Consider the following 16377-nt stretch of genomic DNA (forward strand, 5'->3'; position numbering starts at 1 on the left):
TCTCTCTCTCTCTCTCTCTCTCTCTTTCTTTCTCTCATCTTTCTGGGATTCTGATGATGTGTGTGTTGGGTTTGCTGATGATATCCCACAGGTTCCTCTGTTCATTTTCCTTTGTCACTTTTTATTTCTGTTCTTCACAATGGAAAATTTCAGTTGTCTTGTCTTCAAGTTCATTGATCGTTTCCTCTGCCTTTTCAAATCTGCTTTTGAATCTATCTAATGATTTTTTCATCTCAATTACTGTTCTTTACAGCTTCAGAATTTCTGTTTTGGTCCTTTTTATAATTTGCATCTCTTTATTTTGTTCCGATGTTTTTGTAATTTACTTTAGTTCCTTATATATGATTTCCTTTAGCTCACTGAACATATTTAAAACAGTTAATTTAAAATCTGACTAATGGTTCCAATGTGTGAGCTTCCTCAGGGATGGTTTCTGGTGTTCTGTTTTGTTTTCCTGTGAATGGGCCATACTTTCTTGTTTCTTTGTGTGTTTTGTAGTTTTTTGTTGTTGTAGAGAAGTGGAGTAATTGGTGATTATAACTCTAGAAATCTAGTTCCCCCATTCTCTGGGATTGCAAGATTATTATTTGTTGTTGTTGAGGTCTGCAGCTATCAGTTTGTTACTTTTCCAAACTACTTTTGTTTGCAAACAGGGAGTGGAAAGAGAAAAGAGGGGGATAAAATAGCAGGCACCCTCTCTTTAAGACTCCTCTGCTGCTTTTTCCTGAGGGGCATTAGAACAGTGGCTGCCCTCAGAGCCAGTCCCACAGCAATCTGAAGTGGCTGAGCAAAAGTAGCAGTCAGTGATCAGACCACACCACCCCAGATTTTGGAGGACTGGGTCCTTATAGCTCACTTTGGCACCAGCAAACTGCACCAAGAGCCTAGTCTGCTGTCCCAGCTGCTGCCTGTCACATGGTTGGGGAGGGGGAAATGGTGGCTACTACATAGAAGGTGAAATTCACCAGTATTTACTGCAATTTACCAGCCTCTTCTTTAGCTTTTCCCTGGCATGACGCAAGTGTTCCACTAGACTCTAGAGTTCCAGTTAGTTGATTCAGATAGTTACTGCCAGTTGAGTAGTTGTTTTGGTGGAGTGACTGATTCCTGGAGCTTCCTTTCTACTCCACATTCTTCCCGTAATCCTCTTTTATTTCTTTTCATGCTCTGTTATTATATTTAAGAAGGCTCTTATATGCAGTGTATAGTTGCATTTTGCTTATCTATCCAGTGTGGCAATCTCTGATTTTTAATTAGAGTGATTAGACAATTTATCTTAATGTACTATCTTGATATTTGTTCTCTGTTTGTCCCATCTGTCCTTTGTTTCTTTTTTTTCCTCTTTTTCTGCCTGCTTTTGGGTTGTTTTTATTGTTTCATTTTATCTCCTTTGTTGGTTTATCAGTTATAATTCTGTTTTGTTATTTTAGTGATTGCTTTATCATTTATGGTATACATCTTTAACTTATCACGAGTCTGCTTTCAAATTATATTATACTACTTCATGTAGGGTATAGAACCTTACAACAATATGCTTCCATTACTCCCCTCCTGGCCTTTGTGCTATTTTAAGTAGTCAGTTTCTTTTAAGACAATTCAAATAGTAAGAAAAAGTTGTATATATTTACCTATGTAGTTAGTATTTCCATTGTGCCCATTTTTTTATGTAGACCCATATTGCCACCCGCTATCATTTTCTTTCTGCCTAAAATATTTCCTTTCACATTTCTTATAGTGCAGGTCTGCTAGGGATGATTTCTTTCAATTTTTGTATGTCTGAAATAGTCTTTATTTCAGATATTTTCTCTGGTATAGAATTCTAGATAGATAGTTTGCTTTTTGGTTTTTGTGGGGTTTTCCCCCATATACTCCTTGAAAGATGTTGCTCCACTGACTTTGCCTTGCGCTATTTCCAACAAGAAAGCTGCTCTCGTCCTTATCTTTGTTACCTTTTACAGAGCAAGTCTATTTTTTTCTCCTCTGGGTGCTTTTAAGATGGTCTATGTATTGCAGTACTTTGATTATGATGTGCCATGATATAGTTTTGTTCATGTTTCTTGTGCTTGGAGTTCATTGGGCTTCTTGTATTTGAAAATTTTTGGCTATTATTTCTTCAACTATTCTTAGGCGTCCTATCCTTCATGACTTCAGGTACACATCTATTAGTCTCTTTAAGTTGTGGTTCAACTTAATGATACTCTGTTTTTTACTGTTATTTTGTTTTGTTTCTCTTTGTTTTTAGTTTGGCTATATTTGTGTCACTATCCTTCACATTCGCTGATCTTTTATTCTAAAATGTCTAATCTGTCATTAATACCATCCAGTGTATTTTTCCTTTAGACATTGTAGTTTTTTTAATTTCTAAAAGTTTAATTTGGGTCTGTTTTATATCCTCCATGTCTCTATTTAACATGTTCAATCCATAATCCAGGTTTTTGAACACATGGAGTACAGTTACAATAATTGTTTAAGTTCATGTCTGCTAATTCTAACCTTTGTATATGTTTATGTTGGTTTTCACTGACTGCTTTTTCTCCCCAATATAGGTCATATTTTCCTGCTTCTTTGCATGCCTGGTAATTTTTTAATTTGATGCCAGGCATTATAATTTTTCTTGTTGGGTGCTATATATCTTTTATATTCCTATAAATATCCTCGAGCTTTGTTCTGGATGAAGTTAAGGTACCTAGAAACAATTTTATCCTTTCAGATCTAAATTTTAAGAATTGTCAGGTGGGACCACAAATAGGCCTTTACCCTAGAGCTCATTATTTCCTGCTAATGAGGCAAGACCTTTCTGAGTACCAAGTGTCCCTTGAATCATGAGGTTTTCTATTCTGACTTTGAGGACCAGGCACTATTGCCAGCCCTGTGTGATATCCAGTTACTCTTTTTTCTAATCCTTTCAGGTACTTCTTTTCCTTATCTCCTGTACTTTCATCACACATATATATACTGATCAGTACTTTACTGAATATTTGAGATCCCTCTGCATTTCTCCAAGGTTCTTTCTCAGTGCAGCATTTTTCTCTCCATTACTCTGCATTGCAAAGTCTAGCCACCCTTGTTTTCCTGGACCCATAATAATTTCTAATATTTGCCCCTCACAACCAGGGATTTAAAAAGGGACTCCACAACTTGGGGGCTTAGTCAGACACTTCTTAGATATCTACCCCCTTCCTGTGTCCTCTCAACCAAAGTGAGGCTTTTAGATTGAGAGGAGATACTTCTGAATTAAACTACAGCTCAAGGTCACCCAAGTCTAGCCCCTACCTCCTTTGTTCTAGCACAGCATTCCCACTGCCCCCCTTCCCCTCCTGTCGTGCACTCTGTCCTCCCTCCTGCTTATTGACCACACATTCCACATCAGCAGTGTGCCAGCGGCTCCCCAGCCAGTAGTCCCGACTGTATGACCAAAAACTCTCTCCTGCACAGCCTTGTGACCTGGACGTGCCACTTCTACTTTCTCAGGGAATCCCTTTACCGTTAATTTACTTTTCCGTGTTTCTGTTTATAGGATTTTACCTAGTCGTATGGCCTGCTGCCTCTGCCAATTTAAAAATAATATTGAGGTTATCTGCAAGACAGTCAAACTGCATTGTGACAGTGACTGTATGACAAACACAACACGTTGTGGTGAGTCTGAATTGCCTGATGAAATAATTTTTAACTAAGGATGTAAATACTTTACTTTTATTCATTCGTGCATTCAGAGTTCAACTTCCCAAATGTGTAAAAACTACTCTTTCTGAAGGTCAGATTCTCAGCCTGGTGATTGTAAACTAATAATGTGACTGAGCCAAATGCATAAAGGAACAAGAGAAAGGAATGGGAGGGGTAAGGGATATTAACAATAAGCCACATACTGTGTACCATACTCTCTGCTTGGTACTTTGACTGCAAATTACAACTTATTCATATGTTGTGTTACAGTTTGTAAACTGATTTCATATACATTATATCCCAAGTTTCCACTGTTTCATAGGATAGTGTAGATCCATTTTGTTTTTGCAATTTTATAAAAGTTTTATTTGAAACTTCAGAGTTTCAGGTCCCTTAACTAGAAACTGCTACCTAGCTTTCATAATGGATGGGAAGGCTCTTCCATTCTCAGAGTGCCCAATTCTGAACTTGCTCTGAATCTCAAGCTTTTCTTTTACAAAACACTCCAGTGCTTTAAGTGTTTTTCTATATGTAAGGTTTATTGGCACTAATTTCATGACTTCTAGAACATGACTTCCTAAATGTCCAGATAGCTTGAATACAGGTCTCCCACAGCAATAAGGGACAAAGAAGAAATAATAACACCTTGCTGCTTATATAAGGACAGTGTTGCTTATTTTTAAAAACATTTTCCACCAATTAAATTGTTCCCTTATCCCCCAGAGATGGAAAAAATAAGCATTTTAATCTCCTTTTACAGATGAGGAAAACAAAGATCCAAGATATTAAGTGCTGTAGCCTAGTACATAGGTCTCCTGTTTGCAATGTGGGGCTCTGTCCAAGCCCATGCCCCTCTTTTCCCACGATCCTCACCTTCTTTGGCTCTCACCACTACAAAAGTACTTTTAATTCTTTTGGAAAAGAAAGCCCTCCACACCATAATATATTTGACCTTCTAGACAGTAAAAAGCTTTCTATGGTTCCCCAAGTAAAACTGGAAATATTACAAATGAAATGAACTGAGAAAGCAAAAGCAGGCATCGAACAAAAGTTGATTTTTCCCTTCTGTGCTTCATGTCCTAAAGTAATGTGTATCCAGAATTCACAATTATTCCATAGATTTATTGAACAATCCACATAGGCATGCAACCTGGCAAATTAAAAATCTCTTATACCCCCAGATTCTTGCCCAGATTTAAGGAGACAACTGGAGTGGACACAGCGTTTTTACCCATGTAAAGCCCTCTGTTATGGGGGCTAGGATATATGGGAGCACAGACCAAGGGAGAGGGATTTGGGTGGCTGGGTGGGTGGAGGAGGGCATGTCCAGAGGAGGCCCTAGGAGTGGCGGGAGTGGGGGCTCTGCTTTAGCAGCTCGGTGCTTGCTCCCTGCAGAGGTCTGACCTTCCTAGTGACCATCTTTGATGGCAGCAAGAACATGAGCCGCACAGAGGACACAGGGTGAGGAAGCCTTGCCCTCCTTCCTCCTCTGAGGCAGGACAGTATGGGGCACGTGAACATGGGGAGACATGCAGATCTGCAGAGGGTCTAGCTGAGGGGGTAGTATTTGTCTTCCAGCTGTAGGCTGTTATTGAGTACTAGGCAGTTGGCCTTGGAGACCAATAGAATAAACCTAAATATAGCTACGATGGAATTTCCTGAGTTGGTAGCCACTTTTTCAGATGATACCTTTTTCTCCTTGTGTTGCTGCCACTCATAGGTTTAAGTTTGGGTTAATTTTTCTCCTCTCCATATGCATTCAAATGTTTGTTGACTCCTAATTTATTTGACTGGGAGGTATAGACTAACAAAAAGCTGTCCCTTCGATCTTTCATTATCAAAAATCGTTTCTTCCCTTTTTTTGGCAGATGAGGAAGCATCTCTAGTAGACACAGAAGGAGCCTTCATGAAGGCATTACAAGCCCGGAAAAAGAATACCAGCACTGAACTGACTATTGAGCCAGAGAAAGCATTCTCTGACAAAAATGGCGTCGATTTGTCAGTTTTCATGAATGAACAGCTAGCCTTTAATGATGAAAGTGATGTTATTGGTGCACTGAATTACATATTGCCTTATTTCTCAGAGAGAAAGTTAGAAACTATAGAATCAATATTATTACCATTCATTAAACTGCTTTTGTCAAATATACAAGATGGAAATAATCCCCTGAACTCAGTTAACAATACAGGGAAGTTCTCTCTTAACCATGCACCTGACAATGCAGCTTACAAAAATAAACTGAGGAAACTCCATTTTCTGGAAAATTTGATAGATGCAAAAATTCAAGAAAAACTTGATGAATTTAAGAAGAGAGAAAAACTTGCCAAGCTTATGCACGCCAACTTACTAGCTACCAAATTGAAACGCCGAATCTCTCTAAAGAGATTGAAAACTGTCCAGCCACAGGACAGTGGCCTGGCAAAGATTCAGAGAGCAATTGCAGGGGAAAGGCTGCAGCGAGTGGACAAAGTCATCAAGGGACCAAAGGGAATCCAGAAAAGACACTTGAAAGAAATGAGAAAAAAGAGCATCAAGAGGAAATTGGGTGCCCAGCCATTTGTGGAGAGTATTGACAAAGAAAGAAGCCCCATGATGCCAACCCCAAAGGAGCTGGGACAGCTTCGCATGGTGCAAAGGCCAAGGAAGTTGGTGGGAAGCTCCTTTGACACTGAGCCTTCATTCATAAAGGAGCATAAGGCAGCAGTCTCTTCTTTCCTGAAACAATACTTGATGGGCAGGCCCTCTACCTCTACCCCTCTAAGAACTGGACCTCAGGTTAGAAACAAAGCAAAAGACTTAACCTACACCATATTTGTTTTAGAAGACGCAAATGCCAGAGTTAAACACATGAAGGCTCCTGAACTAGTTTCCCATTCTGAAAAAAAATACGAATTTCATAAATCTCGCTCTCGTATAGCCGACAGAACCCTCAAGGCCAGACAACGTCGGAAGTTCAGAAAGAAAGGTTCACTGTATAGACTTATGCTTGGAAAGAAACCTCCATTCTCTGCAGTGAGGAGCCTCATCAATGCCCCCTCACGAGAGGCTTTTTCAGCTTCAGGAGAACTCGGTTCTCAGGAAAATCCTTTTTCAGAATTATTTGGTCTTGCAGAACCTCCTACAGAAAATGCTGCTGTAGACAATGCTTCTGTAGAAAGCGCTTATGCAGAAAACACTACTCTGATAGAAGAGACTACCCCTAAAATGCCTGCCTTTAGGAATTCTTCCCCTGCAAAATCTGCTATGACTGCAGACAACTTAATGTTAACAGTGAAACGAATCGGTGAAACACAATGGGAGTACCATAACTTGGGCATTGACTTACCCTCCAAGCCCAATGACTCCACTCTCCCACTTCTCCCATCCCCAGGTGATAAATTTGAAACTCACCTAAACCAGCAGCTACAGAATCTCATCCCCAACAACAACATGAGAATGCTCATTTCTCATGTTGTCAGGACTTTGAAATTGGACTGCTCCAAGCCCCATGTACAACTGGCCTGTGCAAAGCTCATCTTCAGAACAGGCCTCCTGATGAAGCATCTCAGTGAGCAGCAAGAAGTAAAGGTGTCCAAGGCAGAGTGGGACACAGACCAGTGGAAAGTGGAAAATTATATCAATGAGGGCACAGAAGTTCAGGGTGAACAAAAAGAGAAAGGGTTGAGTGAGGTGAGAATAAATCCATAAACATGGGGCTTGGACTCTTCCATCAGAGTTTGGGACATACTGTTAGAGCATCCATGCAGGAAGTCCAGGGGTTCCCAGCCCATATCTTGTCTTGGCTATGTAACTTTGACCAAGACAGTTTCCTCCCACTTTAGAGAATGGCACCACTATTCCTAGAGTGGATAAGAAGAGGATCCAACACGTAAATTATAGAAGAATGCTTAATAATATTACCTAACACATTAAACTTGATACGTACTTTAAAAAACTCGAAATTAGACTCACCTGGAAGAATGGGGTTTTTGAAACTGAATAGTTAGCTTCCATCCTTTCCATTGCTTCCCTTAAAAAAAAAAACGAAACTGTTCTTCCTTTTTTCAGCTTACAAAAGAAGTTCCAGGATATGGCTATAACAACAAACTCATCTTGGCAATATCTGTCACTGTGGTAGTGATGATTTTGATTATAATTTTCTGTCTCATTGAGGTAAGAACAATTAATTCAGGTTTTCAGAATACATCCTGTCTTTATAATAGATTCAGAACCCACAAACTGAAAATCAAGGCACTTTCCCACCTACTATACTTGACATTCCTCTTCAGTCATTAGGACCGAGGTACACTTCACTGTTTTGTTGTATTGCAAAGTATATTCCAGGAATTTTTAAAGGAACCCCCCTCCCAGGAGATCTCTATGGAATTAAAGCCAAGACAACAAGCTGTTAGACTACTTTTAGCAGTTAAGTTTAAGGTCAGAGTTGACATGATAGCAAAATTTCTTCAACCCCAAATTGTCAGTACTTTGATGGACTCACAGTCACTCCCATTGTATCCCCTTCTCCCATTCTCTCTCATTCTTTCCTTATTGGCTGAAATGACAACAGGCAATATAATTTCTACTTTCATGGAGCTATCAGTCACCCTGGGGAGATAAGACTCAGGAAAAAAATAAAAGTGTTATCTTATAGATCTGTTAGATGTATTTAGCATCTTTCTTCTCCAGTGTGTAAGGCATTGTCTAAATAGTTTAAGTTAAAATATTGCAGCTAAACTCAGGCACCAGGCCATTCTACTGCATGAAGCCTATTCCTTTTGTTCAATTACATAAAGGTTTGTTAATTTTCCCAGTAGGAGGGTACTAGCTTACCAAAAGAGTGATTTAAAAGAGTGATGATCTGGGCCCTACCATACCAGTCCAACCTAATTTACCTTACTTGCCTTTTCTACAGTCATGGCAGCTCTCCATGCCAGCCAAAGCAACTCTTCACCACGCTCCAGTCACACCATGCCCATTCCAACTTCCATTTATGCCTTGTGCCCATCTAAAATCCCATTATTTCACTCAGCTGTCAAAGTCCTATCAATCTGACAAAAGCCAACCCAAGCGCATCTTTCCCCACAAAGCCTTCACTGAGTGTTCCTGGGCCTAGACCATCTTCGAGATCTGTCATCATGTCTTGGGGGCATAGCAAGGCACTCCCCCTCCTCTGAGGACTTAGAAAAGTGGTAAACAGTTTTTAAAGGCATAGCTAACCAAGAGAGAACAAATAATGGAGCAGAGGAGAGAGACGTAAAAAATGGCTTCCTGGTCCATCAGACTTGACAAAAACCTGGCTGAATATATTAACATTGCTAAAGAAAAATATATCTGTTAGCAGGAGGGTTGGCTGGTAGTAAAAGCATAGAAGGGTCAAGAAAGTGGCCAACATGGGTAGTTCCAATCCTAATATTGCCCAAGAGTGGAGGAGGAGCAATGGGCAATATTTTATTGCCCATTAGGAGGCCCACTAGGAGGCTATGCCTGTTGGGGAGGTGCCTGCATCTGGCTGCCTCCGTCCTTTCCATTCAGTGCTGAAACCAGCTGATTCCTTTTGTTCTAATTCTCTTCTCATCAAATGGCCTCTGACTGTGCTTTCGTGTGCCACATAGGCCGGACTCAACAGAGACATAATTCCCTGATGGTGTGGCCGCAGATGTACTATCTGTTGAGCAGATGTATTTCTCATTGTCAAGTCATAATCTGACATTCTGATTTTTGTTTGGTCCTATGATACTGATAGGGTGAGACTGCCCTGACAGGAAGAAGTGAGTTCTCTCTTGGTGAGGACAGAGGCTTATGCTCAGTCTAGGAGGCTGGGGACCAACCAGAATGGGGTCATCTTGGCATGGCCTCTAGGGAGACAGTCACCTGCCATTGCCCAGACAGTTCCTCTGCTCCTCCAGGTGGCTTGTGACCTTTTCCTTTCTGTAAAATCCTATGCTCCTTTTCATTTCTATGTACAGTTTAATCTTATATTTGTATTTCTTTATGTTTTCATTTTTCCTTTTCACCACTGAGATTATAAGCTTTTTGAGGCCAGGAACCATTGCAGTGTTTTATATAAAGCAGATGATAATGCTTCTCAAAGGAAGAGAGAGAAGGCGTTATGCCAATTCCACAATGAAGAATAATGCACCCTAATATTTATTTGAAGTAGCATACAGAATCCAACTATAGACAGAGCCATGCATTCCTAAGACTTTTTAATTGTCACCTTTTAATATTCTTATCAGTGGAGGGAAATTAATGAATGGTTTTAGAATAGCTGCCTAACTATTTTGGGGAAAATAACAATAGATCCATATTTCTCACCTTAAGCAGACATATTTCAGTAAACTTAAAAAAGGATACCATAAATAAAAGCATTAGAGGAAAACAGAAGCAGTATTTTATAATCTCGTGGTGGGAAAGAGCATCCTAAACCTGATATTATGGACAGAAAACTTTTATACATTTAACAACTTTGTCTTTGATACCATTAGCAAACTTCTCACTTGTTTATGACAAGCACTGGAGTAAGAGCTTTACGTATTATCTGACTTAATCCTCAAAACAGACCTGCAAGGAAGATGTTATCATCCTTCTTTTATAGATCAACGTGATCAACTTAGGCTCCAGTGACAAAACCAAAAGCAGAGCTGGAGCCACTGCCCATAAAGCCTATGCTTCTTTTTATCAGTGTTCTGTTTTGCCTAACAAACCTCCTGTTCTAGTTTGCTAGTTGCCGGAATGCAACACACCAGAGACGGATTGGCTTTTAATAAAAAGAGATTTATTTCATTAGTTCTTCAGAGGAAAGGCAGCTAACTTTCATCTGAGGTTCTTTCTTACATGGGAAGGCTCAGGGTGATCTCTGCTGGCCTTCTCTCCAGGCCTCCTGGTTCCAAAAACTTTCCCCAGGGTGATTTCTTTCTGCATCTCCAAAGGCCTGGGCTGAGCTGCGAGTGCTGAAATGAGGTATGCTGAGCTGCTTGGGCTGTGCTACGTTGAGCTCTTTCATTTAAGCACCAGCCAATTAAATCAATCATCATTTACTGCAGCAGGCACGCCTCCTAACCAACTGCAGATGTAATCACCAACAGATGAGGTTCACGTACCATTGGTTCATGTACACAGCAACAGAACTAGGCACGTTCACTTGGCCAAATTGACAACTGAATCTAACTACCACAACTCCTTAAAGACAAAAACGAGTGGGAAATAGTTGAAATGTTATTTTGACATACAAAGAAATAATGTGATAATATATTTAATATGAAAAGAGTTTTTATAAAACAACAAGAAAAGGACAAAGCAAATCCAGTGAAAAATGAGACAGAGGCTAAAAAAAAGTGGGAGATGTGTTTATATAATCCTATCTGTTGGCCTCTCCTCATGGCCTAGGGAGTGTAGGTCTCATTAGGGAGGACTTTGCTAACTCAGGGTCTAAAGAGTTTCCTATATTTTCTTCAAACCCTTTTTTTATTTTTGCATGGGCAGGCACTGGTAATCGGACCTAGGTCTCTGGCAGATGAGAACTCTGCCTGCTGAGCCACTGTGGTCCACCTTCTTCTAACACTTTCATAACAGTGTGTTGTTGTTGATATTTTTTAATCTATCTGAAATTTGTTTTATTTGGTCGGTTTTCATGTGGTTGAGATAGGGAACCTAGTTCCCCTCGCTGCCTTGTGAATATCATGTTTAGGAGGGGCTCCTAAATAATAAAGGAAGTGTTAAATAATAGCAGTAATAACAGGCAGTGTTCTCTACTGACTTTAAATCAAAGCAGTTATTTAGATTTCTGGTAGATACTTTTATCAAGTTAAGGTTGTTTCCTTTTTTTCCTACTTCTAAGAGATTTTTATTGGGAATTCTGTGTTGAATGTCTTATAAAACAGTTTCAGTAAAATATATTAAGTGCCACCTGTATTCAAGGTCCTAAATTAGGTACTATGGAAGAGCCAAAAAAATCATTAAATAAGTTAAAATCCTTGTCCTCAAAAAAAGTAGTCATCTAGCCAAACAAAGAGAGGTTTATTGTGTCAAGAACCTAAATTTTTGGTAGCACATAATCTAACTCAACCTGACTGGATAGATCATTTAAACAGCCCAAACACAGGGAGCCCAGAATGGGAATGAGGGCTTGTAATCCTGTATAGCTTAATGTAATGACCCGATATATCCCAGAATATATTGAGCAGATAATTAAAAAGTTTTGGCAAAGTGCCTTGAGGGATGGGAGGGGAAAAATGTGGAACTATTAAACTTTACCACCAAGGAAATCCCTGATACTGCTTCAAACATTAGGGACTCCCAAGACAATAAATAGGCCAATCCCTTGATCTTGAGGCTTGCTCTTGTGATGCTTAATTTATGCAGTGGAGAAGCTTAGCCTACTTATAGGTATGCCTAAGAGTTACTTTCAGGGGTCCTCTTCTGTTGCTCAGATGTGGCCTCACTCTCTCTAAGCCCAACTCTGCAAGTGAAATCATTACCCTCCCCTATGTGGGACATGACATCCAGGGGTGAAAGTCTCACTTGCAACGTGGGGTATGATTTCCAGCGATGATCCTGGCCCTGGCACCATGGGATCGACAGTGCCTTCCTGACCAAAAGTGGGAAAGAAGTGTAGCAAATAAGGTATCAGTGGTTGAGAGAGTTCAAATAGAATTGAGAGGCTACTTTGGAGGCTACTCTTATACAAACTTCAGCTAGATATTGCTACTTATCATGGTTTGCAAACCCCAACCAGTACCATTCCTGCCAACCCTAAATAACACCTAAGGCTTCTTCTGAGATTCTACAAAGGTTCCATGCACTATGATTACTTTTCAGAAACCTACAACCTCTAGATATGTGCCTAGGCCAGATAAGCCCTGAAATCTAGAGGGGCCAGCCTCTCCAGAACATCAACTAGTTCCATCCCCCTATCCAGTATTATCAATAGCCCTTTCCAACATGAAAAAGTTAGAATAGGCATGGCCCAAATACCCATTAAAGATTGGGAGAAGGATTAAAGGAGAAGTGGAGTTATAACCGAGAAAATAGGATTTAACAAATGAGTATGACTGCTGAATCATTATATTGACATTTCTTTTAGTCTCCAGTGTCTTAAAGTAGCTAGAAGTCAAAGCCTAATATTGTGAAATTGTAACCCATAACAAACAAAATCTGTTATACAACCATTTGTTGCAGGTGTACTTTGAAATTGATTGCTTTTTTGTATATATGTTATTTTTCACTATTAAAAAAAAGTTGTTGGCAGTAAGGGTAGCTCAGTGGTAGAATTCTCGCCTGACATGTGGGAGACCCGGGTTCAATTCTCAGAGCCTGCACGTGCCAAATGAAAAAAAAAAAAGTTGTCATCTAGCTGGGAAGATAAGGCTTAAATAAAAGGAATGAATAAAGGTTTGGAGATAATGGTCATTGTGATGAATAATCATGATTATGTTTGCTTCCAAAACAGATTTATTCTCATAGACTAGCATCAGAGGAAGATAAAGGAGCCCCAAGGTAAATATTAGCCTGGCAATTTTTTAAAATGTAATTTTAAAACTAGAAGAGAACCTAGAGCTCATCTATTTCAATCCTCTCAGTTTTCAATGTGGAAACAGTCAAAGGTAGAATACTTATCCTAATACTTTGCCTTGCTCTAAGAAATTAGTTCCCCAGTCAAAGCTGAGTTACAGGGGCCTAGCACAGATGCATCACTGCCACCAGGCCTCAAAGAAAAGAGGGTAGGGAGGAGGAGAGGTCTGAGCTGAGCCTGTTTCTTCCTGCTCTTGATGGGCATCGGGCTGGCCAGAGGCCTTTTTAGAGTCTCTGGGGAAGGTGTAGGGAAGGCTGCATGGCTTGAAAGTACGGAAACCAGTCTCATTCAAGGCCAAGGGAAGGTAAACTACAAGAGTCCTTCCTAGAAAGTAGCCAGAAAACTTCCTTCTCATCCTACTAGTTTTCAAGCCCCTCCCCATCCCCTTTATCCAAGCTCATTGAATTTTAACTGGGAGGGACCTTGGGCAGCAGCTTGTGTCTCTTCCTTTTATAATAAGGAAATGAAGAGGGAGAAAGAGAAAATGCCTTGCCCCATGTTCATACCATTAGTGAGTGTCCAGAAAGAAGATGGTTCTGTTCCCTTTGCATACTTCTGTATTTTTTTTTCATACTTCTGTATTGATGATACAGTGCTTGGGCCATGAGCTACATTTTCTATCACAATATATATATTGTGCATATATTTATATATTCAGTACCTGTATACTTACATAGACATAAGTAGTTTCTAAAGCAAACCTATTTTCCACACTCTATTTTCTATTCTGTTCTAATTCCTTTTGTTTTGTTTGTTTTTTTAATGTTGGTAATGACCTTGAAACTAGTCAGCTCAATTGATATCTAAATCAATGAGCTAGATAATGTTGCTAGTTAGACTAAGGCCTTTAACTTGGTGTGACTCAACTTATAGGATAGAAGCATCTTCTCCTCCACTCCCCTCCTACTCTAGCAAAGGCTGCATGGGAAACCACAGCTGAAAAGAGCTGATGTAAAGTGTTTCTAGAAAAGATTGCCCTGCACAAGGGCATTTGCCAAGTGGGTGAGTAAGGCTGAAAATCCCGCCTCCTCCATGCCAAACCACATACAGAGATCTCCCCAGGGACATTATGGGGCCCTTTTGGACAGACACAGAGAGCTCCTGGAAGCCCAGCACACGCAGAATTGTTTTTAGAACTCAAGGTCTGTAGTGATTTTGCGAGTTGTGGTTTAGTCCTGCTGAGACCAGAGAGCTATGTTGTAAGAGACATGGGAAACGCCATAAATCACTAATTGTCTTGTGTGTTTGTTTTACCCCCAAGGGGGTTTTTTCAACATCTGCGGCAAAGGAGATGCCCACCCGAAGAAGAGAGTCAGGTAAATTTGAAGAGGATTCAACGCTGCGGCCCGAAAACAGGGAAATGCATAATTAATATTTCCTCCTCTGTTTCCCAGGGGGGATTTTCCTGGAGGAGGCGGCCGCTTTGGCTCAGATATATGGAGAAATTCAACATGGATTCAGGGTAAATGACTGGGAACAGTGTAAACTTCCTATCTCAAACGAAGAGTTACAATTCTCTTGCTCCAGATGTAATCGAGCAGATGGAGGGAAGTGCCTGAAAATGTAGAGCTGTGCTCCAGTAGCCATGTTTCCTGATGATGACTTGATGACTGTATAATGATATAGCTTTCACAGTGTGACTGTGTGATTGTGAAAACCTTGTGTCTGATGCTACTTTTATCTACCTTGTCAACAGATGAGAGGAACATATGTAATAAAAATAAATAATAGGGGGAACAAATGCTAAAATAAATTTAGTTTGAAATGCTAATGATCAATGAAAGCGAGGGGTAAGGGGCATGGTAGGTATAATCATTTTTTTTCTTTCCTGTGTTCATTTTATTTCTTTTTCTATTGTCTTTCTATTTCTTTTTCTGAATTGATGCAAATGTTCTAAGAAATGATGACTATGCAACTAAGTGATGATATTGTGAATTACTGATTATATATGTTGATATTTTATTTGGTTTGTTAATTTTTTTAATTAATAAATAAATTTAAAAAAATTCTCTTGCTCCAGATGTAATGGAGAGGCTGGAGGGAACTGCCTGAAAATGTAGAGCTGTGCTCCGTAGCCATGTTTCCTGATGATGATTGTATAATGATATAGTTTTCACAATGTGACTGTGTGATTGTGAAAACCCTGTGTCTGATGCTCCTTTTATCTACCTTGTCAACAGACGAGTAGAACATATGGAATAAAAATGAATAATGGGGGAACAAAGGTCAAAATAAATTTAGTTTGAAATGCTAGTGATCAGTGAAAGCGAGGGGTAAGGAGTATGGTATGTATAATCTTTTTTTTTTCTCTGTTTTCGTCTTATTTCTTTTTCTGAATTGATGCAAATGTTCTAAGAAATGATGAATATGCAACTAAGTGATGATATTGTGAATTACTGATATATATGTAGAACGGAATGATCACACATTAATGTTTTAGTTCGTTTGTTGTTAAATTTATTAATTAATAAATAAATTAATTTTTAAAAAGCACAATAAAAAAAATTCTCTTACTCCTTTCAAGAGTAAAAGGCATTGGTGTTATTCTCCCCGCAGGGTGTGAGGCGCCCCAGAAGAGAAAACTGAAGAGCCCGGGGAGGAGACTGAAGCTGCCGAAGACACCACCAACTGAGCCACCCCAGGCCACTGCAGATTTTCCTTTCGTTTTTTTTTTTATTAATTAAAGAAAAAAAAAGAAATTAACACAACATTTAGAAATCATTCCATTCTACATATGCAATCAGGAATTCTTAATATCATCACATAGATGTATGATCATCATTTCTTAGTACATTTGCATCGATTTAGAAAAAGAAATAGTAAGACAACAGAAAAAGAAATAAAATGATAATATAGAGAAAAAAATATTAAAAATACAAAAAATATATATAAAAAACAAACAAACAAAAAAACTATAGCTCAGATACAGCTTCATTCAGTCTTTTAACATAATTACATTACAATTAGGTAGTATTGTGCTGTCCATTTTTGAGTTTTTGTATCTAGTCCTGTTGCACAGTCTGTATCCCTTCAGCTCCAATTACCCATTATCTTACCCTGTTTCTAACTCCTGATGGTCTCTGTTACCAATGACATATTCCAAGTTTATTCTCTAATGTCAGTTCACATCAGTGGGACCATACAGTATTTTTCCTTTAGT

The 16377-nt window shown here is 39.3% G+C and overlaps 1 protein-coding gene across 1 annotated transcript in view; it reads left to right on the plus strand.

Moving 5' to 3' along the window:
• LOC143687178 (uncharacterized) overlaps positions 1 to 16066 on the plus strand; it is a 98279-nt gene extending 82213 nt beyond the window's left edge. Inside the window, exons 8-14 of the mRNA XM_077163910.1 lie at positions 3518 to 3636; positions 5532 to 7333; positions 7712 to 7816; positions 13095 to 13141; positions 14479 to 14533; positions 14612 to 14679; positions 15774 to 16066. Of these exons, the coding sequence (XP_077020025.1) occupies positions 3518 to 3636; positions 5532 to 7333; positions 7712 to 7816; positions 13095 to 13141; positions 14479 to 14533; positions 14612 to 14679; positions 15774 to 15780 (2203 nt within the window). The 3' untranslated portion in view covers positions 15781 to 16066. The remainder of the gene's footprint in view (positions 1 to 3517; positions 3637 to 5531; positions 7334 to 7711; positions 7817 to 13094; positions 13142 to 14478; positions 14534 to 14611; positions 14680 to 15773) is intronic.
• Positions 16067 to 16377: the final 311 nt, after the last annotated feature.

This window comes from Tamandua tetradactyla, chromosome 6 (assembly GCF_023851605.1).
Source record: "Tamandua tetradactyla isolate mTamTet1 chromosome 6, mTamTet1.pri, whole genome shotgun sequence".
Lineage (NCBI taxonomy): Eukaryota > Metazoa > Chordata > Mammalia > Pilosa > Myrmecophagidae > Tamandua > Tamandua tetradactyla.